At 40.3% G+C, this 15,568-nt stretch overlaps 1 protein-coding gene across 4 annotated transcripts in view; it reads right to left on the reverse strand.

Annotated features, from left to right (window-relative positions):
* LOC146660702 (rho guanine nucleotide exchange factor TIAM1-like) overlaps window positions 1-15,568 on the reverse strand; it is a 50,452-nt gene that overhangs the window by 12,974 nt on the left and 21,910 nt on the right. For 2 of the 4 annotated variants that reach the window (XM_085420694.1, XM_085420693.1), the window contains exons 9-17: window positions 14,168-14,353; window positions 12,060-12,206; window positions 11,794-11,865; window positions 9,395-9,565; window positions 8,055-8,159; window positions 6,993-7,074; window positions 6,648-6,734; window positions 4,586-4,798; window positions 3,506-3,639 (exon numbers count right to left, since the gene is read on the reverse strand). In XM_085420694.1, coding sequence (XP_085276820.1) covers window positions 3,506-3,639; window positions 4,586-4,798; window positions 6,648-6,734; window positions 6,993-7,074; window positions 8,055-8,159; window positions 9,395-9,565; window positions 11,794-11,865; window positions 12,060-12,206; window positions 14,168-14,353 — 1,197 coding nt within the window. The remainder of the gene's footprint in view (window positions 1-3,505; window positions 3,640-4,585; window positions 4,799-6,647; window positions 6,735-6,992; window positions 7,075-8,054; window positions 8,160-9,394; window positions 9,566-11,793; window positions 11,866-12,059; window positions 12,207-14,167; window positions 14,354-15,568) is intronic. The other 2 variants (XM_085420697.1, XM_085420695.1) reach the window with 2 other exon arrangements.

The raw sequence follows: 15,568 nt of genomic DNA on the forward strand, positions 1-15,568 counted from the left end.
CTACACCTTGGAGAACACTAGCAATCACCGACATCTCTACTATCACCGTTATCCTGAGAAATCGGCGCTTTTTTCTCTGGTCGGTTTATCATAGCGGGGAGGTTGCTCTGTGCTTTGTCTAAAATAATGAACATTCCCATATCCCCCGGCTAGCCAGACACTCATTTATCTCCACTAAATGATGTGAAACACTGTGGAGAATGGAGTAATTAGAATGTGGGGATAATTAAAATTGTCCCACTTTGCCTCGTTTTCCTCACTCCTCTGCCACCATGGCACCGCAGGCGCTGGGTGAAATGAGGTAAGACGCAATCCGCAGCACTTCGAAGCTTTTCCAAACAGGAGACTTGAGAAACAAAAGGCTGATCAACATAAAGAAAGGACAAATAGTTTGGGTGAATGTGTGTTTGTTTTTGAAGAAAATGCCACAGTTTTGGCAGTCTGTGGCAAGTTTGGATTGAGCATCCAAGTGTTCAGGCTAAGGTCAGTGCCCACAGCCGGCTGGAGAGCTAAGGGAGCGGGGCTGTTTTAAGTGCCAACGGCATCCTCATGTTGTTTATGGTAATGAACAGCAGGGGGTTCGTGAGGAGGAGGGTGGAAAAAGACCCAAGATCAGAATGAAACTACAAGGACAGAAGGAAAGAAAGGGCATTCAAAACAAGACGGCAGATGAAGGTGCTGGATGAAAAGAAAAGAGCTGCTGTGTCTGATGGTCATGGTCACATTGTTGCTCTCAATGTGGAAAATAATAATAATAATAATAATGGATACTTTATTGATCCCCATGGGGAAATTACTTGTTTTTCTCTGCATTTGACCCATTCACTCTGTGAAGCAGTGGGCAGCCCACTAAGCAGGCGCCCGGGGAGCAGTGTGTAGGGACGGTACCTTGCTCAGGGGTACCTCAGGGTAGCCGTTAAGTGGATTCGAACCGCCGACCTTCCGATCATGGGGCGACCACTTTACCTACTGAGCTATCCCTGCCCTAATATGACAGTAAATCAAAAATCTAAGGAAATTAGGGGTACAGCAAAGGTAAAGATGAAAGGAAAGGATGGAAAAAAGCAGCAGGGCACAAATCAGACAGCTCGTGTTAGACGAGAGCAGGAGGTGAAAGACACAAAGGTGAGATGAAGATCACTGACTTAACACTTGTGTTCTATTCTTGTTTACTGGTTTGCAGTGAATATTTTTTCCTCTTATAAACAATCCCGATTAGTCAAGTACATTAGCCTGTATGGCTGTGTGGCTGAAAGAGGTCGATTCCCCGAAAAGGCTTTGGATTTGTTGGCCATATATTTCGGATCCCAGTTTTGACTGATTACTGAATTTAACCATACAGCAGATACACAGAAGAACAACTGTGAGGTTAAAACGGCAAAGCAATTTTCAATGTTAATTAAAAACTGCGAAGAGTTTCAGAAAGTTTTGTGCGGCATCTTCAACTAAATGTTTTCTTTCATCATGAGTTCAAATTAGAGTCTCATCTATATCAAGAGCAAGGTAAGCTTTTCTTTAAGTATTTCACTCACTTCTAAAACTGGCACACCAGAATCATGGAGGAGTCTTCACTGAAGCTGCATTTGACCTCACCCATTAGCTCTCCCTTGAGATTGAAACTCATTGACACAAAATGAAGAGTGAATACAGCGATGTCCCTTCCCTTTCTTCTTTGTTCATGCCTAGGTTATCAACACTGGTCCAAAAAAGGAAAAAATGTTTCCGGTGGTTACTGGCTATCAGACAGTGCCATGGTAATGGAAGTGACAAGCGTATCAGAAGGAGAGTGGATGGCACACGGCCTGTCCCAGCAATCACTGCGTCGACCCTGATCAGTCCAGACATAATCTTAATTAGAAAGTGATGCTGTTCACTCACCTGTCTCCAGTTCAGTGTTCCAGAACGCACACTCGCACCCAACACGTACTATGTGCACATCTGTTAATGTGCCAAGACACATAAACACTACATTTTGCTATGAATACGGTGCTGCTAATGCAATATGCTGTCAGCACCACAGAAAACTGTTATCGGAGGAAGAATATGGTTATGATTACAGTGTTAAATCCGTAGGATTCACAGACTCACTGTAACCATCATGTTGGGCTTATATATGCCCTATATATTATGACTGTGACAACAGAAAATCCACTGAGAATCTCCCATCTTTTTAGACCAACACTTTTTTTCTGGTTTCATGTGACATGCAGAAACAATTCAAAGCAAAGTAATCAGAAAATCCACACACGTTCCTGCATTTAACAGGATCTGGAAAAATTACACAAAAAAGAGCATAAATCAACTGTTGTGTGTCTGTACGTATTTAACTGTGTCTTGCTACTACAAGTTTAAAAGAAACTGAAGCGGATTATTGTGTCATTGTGACCCCCTGTGGAAATGACCCATGTGGTCATTGCCAACAATGCCATTTCACAGTTATTCAGTGACCCCTATGTGGGAAACTACAAAATAAAGAAGGTCAGTTTGTATTCTGCATCATATACATGCATACATATCCTTATGGATTGGCATAGATTAACAAATCACTAGCTCATTAAAAAGGTATAGTTAAACACCACAGTGTGCATCAGAAACAACTAATTGTGAGTTTTTCAGCAAAACAATGTTCTTGGATATTGTAGGAGCTGAGATAATAAATCATTCACGCAGAGGGAAAGACAAACTATTCTGGAGAAACACACTGCATGCCTAAAGAAATAAATAAGAAATTTGATATTACAACATTTTTGTGACAGCCTTTTGCAAAAATAGCCACACTGCTGTTTTGTTATGTGGCGTTTTACACACACCTTTTTTTGTATGTGTAATTTTGCCCATAGTGTTATTCCTGTATATAGTCCTGTATATAACACAAACAATAATTGGTGTATGTTTTTTTTTAATGTTAAACTAGATACCTTGTATATAACATATAACTTGGATACATTTGGTTGTGTAGATAGTGATGCATTTTTTACATTGTTTGATCAATTGTAACCCAGGGGAGATGAGATCATAGTGCATCTTTTCTTTAGAAGTCTGAGGAAAAGCATCGCACATTAAGTATCATGCTAGGGCTTACTGGTGTGCCGGTCAATCACTTCTCGTATCTGCTGAATTTTTTCATCCAGCACTCATTCTATTGAACCTTTTAGCTTTGTTCAGACTTAGTTTGGCAAACTCTTCCTATATAAAACATGAAAGCAAAGCGACTGCTGAAATTTGTTCAAACATAAATCCAGCCTGTGTTGGATTGTTGATCAAATGATTGTGTTTTCCTTTGCTGTCTGGCATGAAATGTAAGAAATGTCCCCGAAGATGTCAGGCTGCAAGATGACAATGCAACAAATCAAAGACTAAGAAAGCTAAGACTAAAGCTGCCAAAACATCAAACACTGAGCACCAAAAACTCCATCCTCTGTTGGGCTAAACTGTTATTTTTGCATGTCTGAATTTTTTACCTGGCTTGGTGTGTGAAACTGTGGCTTTGTAAAACATATCTTACTTTGTATCCAGTCCCAATGCAAGTTTTATCTTCCGGATGATCCCTGTGGCTCTGCAAGGACAGACAAGGTTCCTCCTCATAAGTATCATCTGGGCTCTCCAGTGGCAAACCTGACACATCATCCAGGATGTCTTCTACAAAAAGGACAAAAGGCAAAGCTGACAAAGAAGACTACACATACACATACCTATACCAAGCTGCTTTCATTTATTTGTGCACTTCATCTGCATTTACTTTGAGAGCCTGGGTGAGTCTGGCTGATTTTTAAAAGGTCACAAGTATGTAGTCGTAACTTTTTAATGAAAATAATAATTTAATAGCATCCTCTTTGTGTTGGATTAAAGTGACAGCAATTAAAGATTCCTATAACCTTTAGTGTTTCTTATTATGATATCACTGTTTAGTAAAATTAGTTATTATTCCTTCCATTTTAAAGTCTCTGTGCTGAAGAACTCTTTTATACACCTGTGTCCTCAAAGCATGACATCATCAATAACCTCCATCTGGCTGCTTAAGTGTTTTTCTCTCCATCTGACCCTTTGCATATGGCATATCCTGCATGATGACAGCTCCACGCTGCTGAAGGATTCATATTAATATTCATATTGCTCCGAGTTCCAAACAATGCCAGCTTGTCAGGCTGCGCATTGCAAGTCCTGGTTTATAAGGAATACAAATGATGCCCTTGCACAAATAAAAAGAGCAGGTCAAAGGAAGGATGGCGGCTGCCTGCAGGTTAGTTATCAGACAGCATCCATGCATAATTAGTAGATCGCCCTGTTCACCTCACTGCATGCAAAAGATGTATCTGAAACCTCTCTTTTTCACCACAGAAAGTTGGGTTTTAGAGGGTGAATGATCACGCAACACAAGATATGTGAATGCAATGCTAAGGACAAAAAAAGGAAGAATCATTTTGTTCTTTTTCCTTTATTGTCATTCATTCAGAACTATGCATGTCTAAGTAAATATGTCAGTATATAAATATCAACTAAGAAAAACTGCTTACATGTAGATTATTTTAAAAAGCAAACAGCTTATTCAACTGATCCCCAAATCTTTTGAGACAGGAAACCTTACCTTGGCTCTGGGAAAAAATGTCTGTGGCTAGGTTTTGTTCCACATCAGAGCGCCGGGGTGGACAGGAGCACACCATCCGAGGATCCAACTGGGGCAGGGTGCTGATGCTCAAGGTCAGGGTTTGGTTTGTAAATGCAGACATCATGTCATCCTTCTGGAGGGCAGATGCCTCTTTACCATTAAGTAACAGAATCTCATCCCCTGCTTTCAAACCTGACAGAGAATCGGGCAAAAAAAATGTAACAAATGTGAAATTTCACTAAGCATATGGTAAAAAACAGTTTAAGAAACAAAGTCAATATGAAATAAATTATTGTAGAGAAAGTTTTCAAACAATGCACAGTCAGTAAAAGCATTATCTGTGAGTTCATGACCCAAAAAACATCCAACCAACAGCAGAATTCCTATGGGCCGCTCAAAAGCACTGCTCACAGATGACTTATGTAAACAAAACTTTTGCACCATACTTCCCAGCAGCACCTCGGAGACTAATCAGGTGCTCCGAGATGCAAATGTGTTCCATCACATCAAAAATGCATCCTTCTATGATTGCTTGCCTGAGGCAAATACTGATCTAACAAGACGGGGTGGGTTTAAGAGGCAAAGTACAATGTCTGTCTATTCCTGTCCTGTCCTGTCCTGCCCACTGTGTGTATACGTTCTTCATGGTACAATAGGTGAACAAACAAAACACTGGAACATAGCTTCAGTTTGAGCCTTGCTCTTTGTCTTGCTGCTCCTCCTCTCAAGCACCTGTGCCCCATTCTGTTAATTGAGAATCATCACTCAATCAGCAATCCAATTAGCAGCTAACCTTATCAATAAACCCAATTGGCTGTGACAGCTGTTTAGAGATGTGGCAGCAGCCTCATCTCATCTAGTAACACACAAGGGGATTTTTGGACATGTTTTGACTGCAGTCATCTGTGAGTATGAGCTTATCTTCCTATTTCAGTCTCATTTTAAATTATTTGCTGCAACAGAGACAGCAGCGACATTATTCAGTAGGATTCTCATAGAACAGCAACACACAGTTACATACATATAGACGCATAAGGCACACATTTAGCCTTAAGTTATGACCTAGTTGTCTGAAATGTGAAGTGTCAGCTGTAGCAGAGGCTTTATTGGGCAGAGAGAGATAACCCCTCTGGTCATATACGGCTGCGTGTGTATGCCTGTGTGCAATGCATGGATGTGCCTTTGTGTGTGCTGCTGTGTGAGGAGGGGAAACGGGAATTACAGTGAAAGAGTGAGAGAGAAATAGACCCTTTGGGGCTCCTTGTCCAGTGCTGGCCTGGTTTCTGCATGTACCCTGCAGAAAATCAAGCGTGATGTCTTTCAATTCCCCATTCACTCTCTGCACTGTTAATAAACCACACACATACACACAGGCTCATCACAGTGTTCATGTGGACCCACTAAACTGCATCTAACTCTGTGATTCAGCAGAATATCGTGCCCAGATTGCAATAAGATGCTTTGTCGTATGTGGATGCTTCAATCTTTTTCTACTTCTAACATCAACTGAGTCCTGTGTCTTTTGGCAGCCTGCTAAGATAGCAGCTTTCAGATTGCTAATACACTAGAGGGCACAATCTCACACTTGAGTAACCTTGGTCTGACCCTGGGGCTTAGTTTTGGGGCATGTTATTTTCTATACATTAGTGTTGTATCTACCAAGCAGCCATATGTTTCTCAAACCCATTAGAGTGTCACTGTCTCAGTTAGAAGATAGGGACCGGTGAAGGGGGGGGGGGGGTTGATCTCCAGACCCAGCAGTGCAAAGCAGAGAGTAGAATAGAAAACAGCCACAAATCAACGCCTTATAAAATCTCTTTGTTCTTGTTTTATGGTTTGTTTGTTTTTTTTTATTTTATGGATAAAGGTTTTGGAACGTCATGCCTTCAGAATAAAAGCATAAAAACATCACTTTGGCCATTGTTCTTGACTCTAGCATCTCTTGGCTGGGAATGCGTTCTCTATAAGCATCACTTGTAAGTGTGCTACAGTAACGGGTTAATCTCCTTTACACATGTCAACGTATGCATAAAATGTGTACCTTTCGCTGAAGCCATTCCTCCTGCTTTCACTTCAGTAACTTGGAGCTGCTGCACCCCATCCTCCTCTAAAACTGCCACAGAAAAACCTGCAGACATAGATAGTTAGACACAGAGAAATTCATTTAATTCCTTCGGTCGTCTTTGAAATATTTCTATTTGACAGCGTAAACTGCTGTATAACCACAGCAATTAAATCCACTCCATATCATGTGTGCCCTTCATTTGGGTAATTCCCTTTTATTCATTAACAAAGCATGACTAGATGAAGTCCATTAGAAAATCAATTTGAAACAGAATTTATGGGTGTGTCAAGAACTGACTGCTATTGTCAGAAATAAGCATACCATATCCGTTGTTGCAGAACTCGGCTTTGTCAAACTGGACGACTTTGGTACTTTTGGGATAAATCTCAATCTCTTTGTAGAGCTGTAAACACACAACAGCACATATATAAATAAATAATTGTAATTAAAGAGAAACAAACAAATAGAGATAGATATATCTATATATAGGGAAAAATGGATGGGTAGCAGTGTTGTTGGACAGATAAGGTCAAGGTCATGCTGTTGTTATTAATAAGAAATGAACAGGTTCATGTATTATTCTGGCTCCTTAGCCAAGCAATTGTATCTGAAGGTTGTGGGGTCAAAATCCAGGTCAGGGCTATGAAGTGAGTGGGTGCTCAGACAAGACCCTGAGCTCACAAAAGCCTAGAACATGGACACAGCTGTGTGTATGCAGCAACAGACAGGAACAGAAGTCCGCAGTGTGTAGTAGCCTTCACTGAGGAGAAATAATAACGTAATATCATAGACTAAGGATGAAAGCGGGTGAAATGAGTCACTGATCAAAGCAGGAAGATAAAAGAGCTCTTGAGGAAAAGAGCGAGTTATAAAAATGATTGTGCTTTGAGAAAGATTTCAGTGTATCACCTACAAGGCGCAATCAAAAAGAGGATTTGTTTTGGGGTTTACAGCAGATGAATAATGCGGTGGTGGTGGGGACTTTCAGTGAGTGTGACTGTTCTTATGATAAATAGACGCACACAAACACAAACGGCGACTTCGTAGTGCACACAATAGACTTGAAATGCTACTTTGCATAATTTATAGTTTATGCAATAGTGCTTCTTTTCCATCCTGGTGATTTTGTATGCACGGCAAATCAAAACGGCAACCAACTCATGAAAAATGCACAAGCATTCATCCATATCTGACAATAAAAATATGAATAAGAAGATGGCAAATCCAAATAACATACTGCAATAAACTTAGAATCATACAAACAGCATAATAATGTGTGCTGCATGTCTTTGATTAACTTATATGGATATTTAAACCTAGGATATTCACCTGGTTATTACTTAAAAATATATATCTAATGTGGCTTAGTGTGTATTTCCTCACCAGATCGGAGATGTCCTCTTCAAATGTGGGAACATAATAAAGTATTTGGTTGTCAACCAGCACCTTCAAACGCAGGTAGTGGCCAGAGGGATCGATCTTATGGGTCTGGGGGCAACAAGAACATATTACTTGTACATGCGAGTACATGTTTAAGCTTTAAAGTATCTGGTGACTGGCAATAAGGAGAAAGGTAAAGAGAAACCAACATAAAGTGTGTCATTAAAATGTTATGCCACCGCCTACCACAGATACTTCAAATTTCAGTCCACTTTGACATCAGTTCAACAAATGACTGGAACTCTATTCAAAAAGACATTCCCTATATTGAGTTTTAATAATAGTGCTGGGGAATGCTGTCTAACATGCTGGTCCAAAATCATGGACGATGATGATGATGGATGCTCTGCTTCACTCTGTTACGTTTGTGACTTGCATGCACATATGCGTCATTAGGCAATATTACGCCTATTATGTGTCTCTTGCTGAAGCCAATTAAGGAGAAAAGGTAATGAAGTTAAAACAAGTGATGGACTGTGAATGACAGCAATATACAGTGTATCCTGAAAGGTAAGAGCATTATTAAAAGATCTGTGACTCTGTGAGAACTGTCATAGAAGTAGAACTGAAAGAACTCGGTTACATTCAAATTCATATATGTACATTGAAGAAGACCGTATATGAACCGCTGATAATGTGCATCAATGTGCTGTCAACAATGACAGCTGACAGTAATATGGCAGATCTTCATTTTCCTCATATAACTTAATGGTATTCTGACCTCTCTACAGGGCTGTGTCTAATTTCTTAATACCTTGGGGATTGCCTGTGTTTTGAAAAAGCTGTTGAGAAGAATTAATTGCATTCCTAGCCGCTTGAATGCTGTGTGTGTCATTCTGCGTCTGCAAGCTAGCAGGTAATAAAGCTGCATATTGGAGGTGGGTGACAGACAGCCACACTTCCAAAGCCTCCAAATCACAAATGATTTAGTGATCATAAAATCCATTGAGAATTTGCTAATTAATGATGATTTATCACATGAATCATGACATAATTCTCTCAGCTGCCTTTACAGGTTTAAAGTATCGGTGACTGTATTGGTATTGGCAATATTGGCCCTGTATTTACTTTGGATCAATACTAAAATTTGCAGTATTATAAAGTGCTACTGTGTATGCAATAAAAAGAGGAAACATTGTGCAGTCTGTCACTTTGCAAACTGTCAATCTAAAGTACATCAGTGTTACATTGGTGATTATATGCAGTGCACTGTGTAAAATGCATTTCTCTTATGTGCAGTCTCTGGTAATGCAATATTATCAATGCTGTTTTTAATGGCCCACCTTGCAGACAGTGTTCAAGACTTCCAGTGTTGTCTCTCCGGGCTGTATGACGGCCAGGATGGGCTGGTTGTTCGGCAAACACACCCAGGAGGGTTTCAGGTACTCAGGAACCCAAATATCACTGTCTACATTTTGCTGAGGAAGACTTTTCACAGAAGCTTCTCTCTCCTTCTGAAAATAAAAACAAGCACAGACACTCAGCAAGTTTAAGTTTATGCATCTTTGAGCAGCTGCAGTGGCAGAAAGCATAAACAGACAAGGCAGATTTAATGCAATCGTGAAACTCACAAACAGTAATTCAGTAATGACACTTGTACTGCAGTACAAGCTTTTTGCATTGCATGTAGCACATGTTATATAGCTTACACTTGCATTTTTATGGGTGTGTTACTGTTTTTAAAGCATAATCTGTAACCTTTCGGCCCATCAGTCTGACCTACAACAATCTGGCAGCCTTGTCAGCCGCCTTGCTGGCTTCTATTCCCCCCATCTGTAATATATCTCCACCTATCGAGTAACAGCATCCACATTTATTCTTTCATTCTTCTATCACGCCAGCCTCCAATTAATCACTGCCTCTCCTTCTGGTGCCCTTTCCCCCTATCTGTACATCATTCCATCAGCTCTCTCCTCCCCATCTTTCATTCACGCCATACAATCTGCCGGCAGTTAACAATCAGGCCCGGTGGTCCCTGTCGAAATGAACTTCGACTTGGCTGTATCTGTACGCGTGTGTGTCTGTGTGTGAATCTGCGTGGTAGAGATAAAGTGAAACAAAGAGGGAAACAGCCACAGTAAACTACATGCAACAGCACATTTTTATATTCACAAACACAAACAGGCCACATGCGCAAACAAAATACAGACGCGCACACATTATCTCAGACAGACAACAGACTGGGGGGCCTGTAAGTAGTACCTCCCCCAACTCCCTGAACTCCCAGTCCTGCTCAGCACCATCTGGCTCCCCTCCTGGCCTATCTAGGATGCCTCTGCTGGAGGGTGGTGATGGTGTGTGTGGGGCGGCGGGGTTCTCAGATCCCTGCTAAACTCTCCTTTCCAGCTTATGCTAACAAAGGGATTCCCCAGAACAAACAGCAAATTAAAGCTGGGAAAGTCAATCAGATGTGAACATTTGGAGCTATTCTTGCTGGAAATGCTCAATGAGGAAAATCTTTGCCACTGATAAAGCATTTCCAGCTCTAGTTTACTGCCAACTACAGCACGTTACATCTTATGCTTTTCTTTACAGTCATCCCATACACTGCCAGCTGAAGCCTGGCGTGGGTGGAAAAAAAAAATTGATCTCTCTTTGTGCCACTGGGGGCCTGCACTGCCAGAGCAGGTTATTGCTGCAGACTTAGCTTCTGTCTGCTTGGTTCAGACTAAAGCCTATCTTTTCTCTTCTCCTCATCTCTGGTGCTTTTTACCAGTGCTCATAAAATATGGATCCAGCAGGCTTGTCCTATACAACCTATGTGCAACTGGACATTTTTCCTTAAAATTCATATAGATTTGTCGCATACTGGAAAACTACATTGATATGGTTGTCTTAGGAAACATGTTTTTCTTTCTTATGATATATAGCTAATTATTTGCAATTGTGTGCAAGTGTGGTCAGCACAGCAGTTACAAGAGAACACAGATGGTGTGAAACCAGCGAGTCCTATGGTAGCAAATGTCTGCATATTTGTTGAAACGTCAGAACACTAATGATGTGAACATATCAGATTAAATTTGTCTCTGTGGGATTAGCAGACAGAAAATCCCTCCAGTTGATAGCCTTTTTGATACTGATAAAGATGGAATTGCCTGAAGCAAATTAAATAAAGGGACTCTGTCCACACTGCTCAGAATATTAAAAAACTGCTGCAGAAGATGACAAGGGTTGTTTATTCAACACAAATAAACCTGAGCATTGTCCAATGACGCTGAGAGAGACACAGATATTCTGCCGCTTTTAAAGCTTTATGAGTCTGCAAATGTCTCCAATCACTCTTCATCGAGGAGAGAAGCAAACGTCTGAAAATATTAAAGCAAGGGCTTTAAAAACGACCTAAAAAAAATGCTCAATGGTGCAGAAGGGTGCAGGGATTTTGTGCTTTCCCTTAGATAACCCACCCTGCAAAGAGCCAGAGCCCCAAAAGGATCTTAGTTAAGTGAAAGGAGGTGGAAAATCTAGTGATGTAGCTGGCCTCGGGGTCTTAAGAAGCCCATTACCCATTATACAAGAACAAAGATTCATCTGATGCTCCAGTGATTTTTCCTCTTGGTGTATGCAAAAAGCAAACAATGAGAAGAAATGAGTCCACAGCCACACGAACTCTGCTGATTTGTGGTGAATACCAAACTAATAAAGGGAGGAGGAGCTTCATGTTTAGCCTAAGGGAGGTTATTACTGTAAATGGTGCAATGTGGTTGTCAACCTTCTGCAAAGACTTTCTCACTGGCTCCGCCCCATCAGCAAACACCTGCAATAACACAAAGCACCGCAAAATTAAAACACACATAAGTATAGTTATTACTTTGACACCAAGAAGCAGTTTCAAGCATAAACTTACGAACACACAATATTTAGCTGCAGTAGTATTTATTCACCAAAATCTAATTTTACAGATTTCAATTAAACATCAAGCACTGCAAAGTCACTCAAAGTCAAACGTACCTGGTCAATTGAAGGGTGTCCTTTGCTCTTTCTCCTAGATGCGGTGTCCAGACCCCAGAGTGAGGAGAAACGGCTTCGACGTTTACTGAAGGTGCGAGGGAAAGGTTGGTTCCGCCTTCTCATGCTGCTCTCTGTACGGGCAGACACCTGTGACAGTGACAGTTACAGAAAACACAACAGAAATGAAACAGACACCTTTAACACCCGAATGAAAACAGTTTGACACACAAAAGCAATCATTTGCAGCAGCTACTGAATACTTTCAACCTCTAATCCCCTTCAGTCACCTACGACTTGGCACAGGGAAACTTTTCGTTCCCGTTTTTTGACTTCTCTGGGTTCAATCAGAGCTCAAATAGTATGAGCAACTATGCATTACACTAGTATAGAGCTGGTCAGACATCAGACACGTACACTTCAAACATAACATCTTAAACCACTTTTTAGACTCATCTTCTCATTCCCCACATGAGAGGCCTTTATACTGTTATTACAGCCCAAATCTACTGTAGAAAGTAAATGAAGGAAAAAACAGAAATATTGCTTTTGTGACCAAAAACTTTGAATACCAGAGCTGAGAGAGAGAACAATTATATTTCCCTTTAGGCAAGACAAATGAGTTCATTTGAATATTTTTGCAATTCATTAATTAGTAGCCATGAACAATTATTTTAATTGCATTTCATTTCATTTCATTTCAGTAGTTTTGCGTTACATGTATTTATAAATGTGATTCTCCTTATAAATATGCCACATTTATCATATTTAAGCGATGCAATAATGACATTTCAAATTAGTCAGAAGGGATGTGGTAATAAATAGAGTAAAAAGAATATGAAAGGGACAGGAGAGACATAAAAAAGGACGGTATAAAATATGGCAGATAAGGAGAAGAAGACACTGAGGGAGCGAGACACAAACAAAGGAAGTGAGGGTGTAGGCAGTAAAAGGAGGGGGAGCAAGGGCCAGAGAGTGTTAAGCCTGTTTGTGGGAAAGTGCCTCAGGGATGCTAGCTTGCTAAAAGAGTTTGTATTGATCGACCAATCACAAAAAACACTGTCAGTGCTTGATGTTGTGTGTGCGTGCTAGTGTATGTTTGGCATATCCGTTACCTTGCTCGTATAAAACTGCTCTGTAGAGAAATGTTTTCCATGTTTTGCTCTTCGTTTTTGCTCTTTCTTCTTTGGATGATACTACGCAGAGCTTACAGCTCAATGACACACAATCGCATAGAGATCAGGTTGGGTTTCATTCTGTACATTCTGCAGCACTGAGATAATAACTTGGGTTTCAGAGAGGATTTATAGGTAGAATGTTTTGCTTTCACTTTTCTCTCAAGCTTTTAGGATAGCGTGTATGTGATACATTTTAATATGTGGTGTGTGTTTGCTACCCAAGTCTGAATCTCTGAACCTTGTTAAAGTAAACCATCTATGTAACCTTAGCCTTGAGTGTTAGGCTTAAGAGTCACAGCTGTTTTTGCACACTTAGAATAAAAAACTTGCATGCATCACTATGACAGAAAGCAGAAATAATGCAGGTGTTCATTTCACATTTTTGATGCTACCAACACATCAACTTTGAGAGCTGGCACTTACTTATATCTACTTAAATTCCATCACTTAAACAAAATCTTTATAATGAGAAAATTATTGCTATAATTCACTTGTTCACCAGTTTTAATGTTGTGGCTAATTGCGTGTTACAGATAAAAACTCACTCCACTTTACAGCGCTCATGCTAACTTTGGGCCTGAGAATCAAACCAGCATACCTGGTTTGTTCATTTGTTTCATAACCTTGGGGTATATGGCAGTATCTATTTCTTTGAACATTTGTGAGGCAAGCAGAAATTCTTGCTTTCAGTAGGCGTATGTGACAAGGCACTCACAGGCAGATAAACACACCCACTCTTCAAGCTGGGCTGTTATTGAGGGTCGACAGTTGGAAACCTCTCATGCAATCTCTACACGGAACATGTAGAGACACGTGAGTCTGACTTTTCAGGTTTGGATTCATGAGCTCCGATCAAGTTTACTAAAAAATTGCAACCTGAAAAACACCTGGAGTGAATAGTCAGATACCAGCACTAAACATGTCTAATCATACCAGTGCATGGAAGGAGGAAACAGAGAAGATCCCCAGTCGTCCCATGGCAACTTTTGTGGGACGTGACGCGAAGCCCAGGAGGCGTTTGGGATTGGGAGGTTCACCGCCCTGCAGACTCGCCAGGTAGCAGCGGCAGCGGAAGAGATCTATGTGAAATCTCTCCAAGTTCTGCTCCCACAAGAAGATCTATAAGCAGCAGAGATTACAGAGTAAAAAGTCATGCGTGTGTGATTATGCAATATAAACAAACTTTGCTGATGAGATCCAGATTTATTCAGTTTTATCTCTAATGAGAACAACAACAAAAAATAAAAAGATAAAGAACCGACGCTGTGTTAGGTGGTTATTCGGCTGTTTCAGGAGAAGTGAGATGTGGGAGTACTGCAGCCCCTGTGGAGAGGTATTACTCACCAACACAGCCCCCACCAGTTGGTGACCTGCTGTTCTACGTGCAATGTATCACAGGGTGGGCCGTGGGAGGTGAAACACGGGGACACACACTCACAGTGAAACACAAAACTAGACTTAACGCTGCATTAGTTCCCGTGGTCACCTATGTGGAAGTGTGAAAATATTAACACAATTAAAAAATATAAAGAATTACGGAAGTAGAAGTTTTAATGTTTTTTCACATTTGTTTGTTCCCCTCACCTCTCCTCAGATTTATTTATAAAGTTTACATAAATATGTACAGATAAAATAAATAAATATAATTATCATTGAAATAATTGCAACAATTCTTATATGTTTTATATGTCATTATATTTCCACACTTTCCACTTTTTGATCTTTTATTTTTCTTTATCTCTGTGGTTAATCCCCATTTTCTTTTTTTCCCACAACTATATCCTTATTGGCAGCTCCGTGACTCAACTGAAAGAAGTCAGTCAATGACATAAACCCTGCTTGAGGCTTGTTTTCTTCTTTGATGCCACAGTTTCAGTTACTATGTCTTTACAGCAGGCAATCAAAGTGCTTCCTTTTAAATTGCAGCTCTTTTACTTGATGAGGATTAAGTGCTTTCTAGTTCCTTTTATGTTACATATAACAAGAAATAGAAAGAGCATTATGCAACAACACCAGTATAAAGACAGATGCAAAGACTTGCTAGGACAAGGAGGCTTATTGTTAATGACCACACTTCTAGGCTTTTTTTCTTTTTGTAAGATTTTCCAGTCAGTACTGGCTACCATCACCAGCAACTCCAGACATCCTGCATGGAATAAGCCTAAATCAATGTTCTTTTGAAACTGAACAAAAACGGGTTCTGGAAAAGATTTGAAAAAGTTGCAATGTTCTTAAAAGACCTCTTGAATCTAAAAAGATTAGTCAGGTTTACCTGTGTGCTATGTGTCTGTATGCACTGCGTGCAAGTGGACTCGCATGTGTTTCTAAATGAGC

Source organism: Rhamphochromis longiceps, linkage group LG10 (assembly GCF_057381845.1).
Source record: "Rhamphochromis longiceps isolate RC_006_pf linkage group LG10, R_longiceps_female_GT1.1, whole genome shotgun sequence".
NCBI lineage: Eukaryota > Metazoa > Chordata > Actinopteri > Cichliformes > Cichlidae > Rhamphochromis > Rhamphochromis longiceps.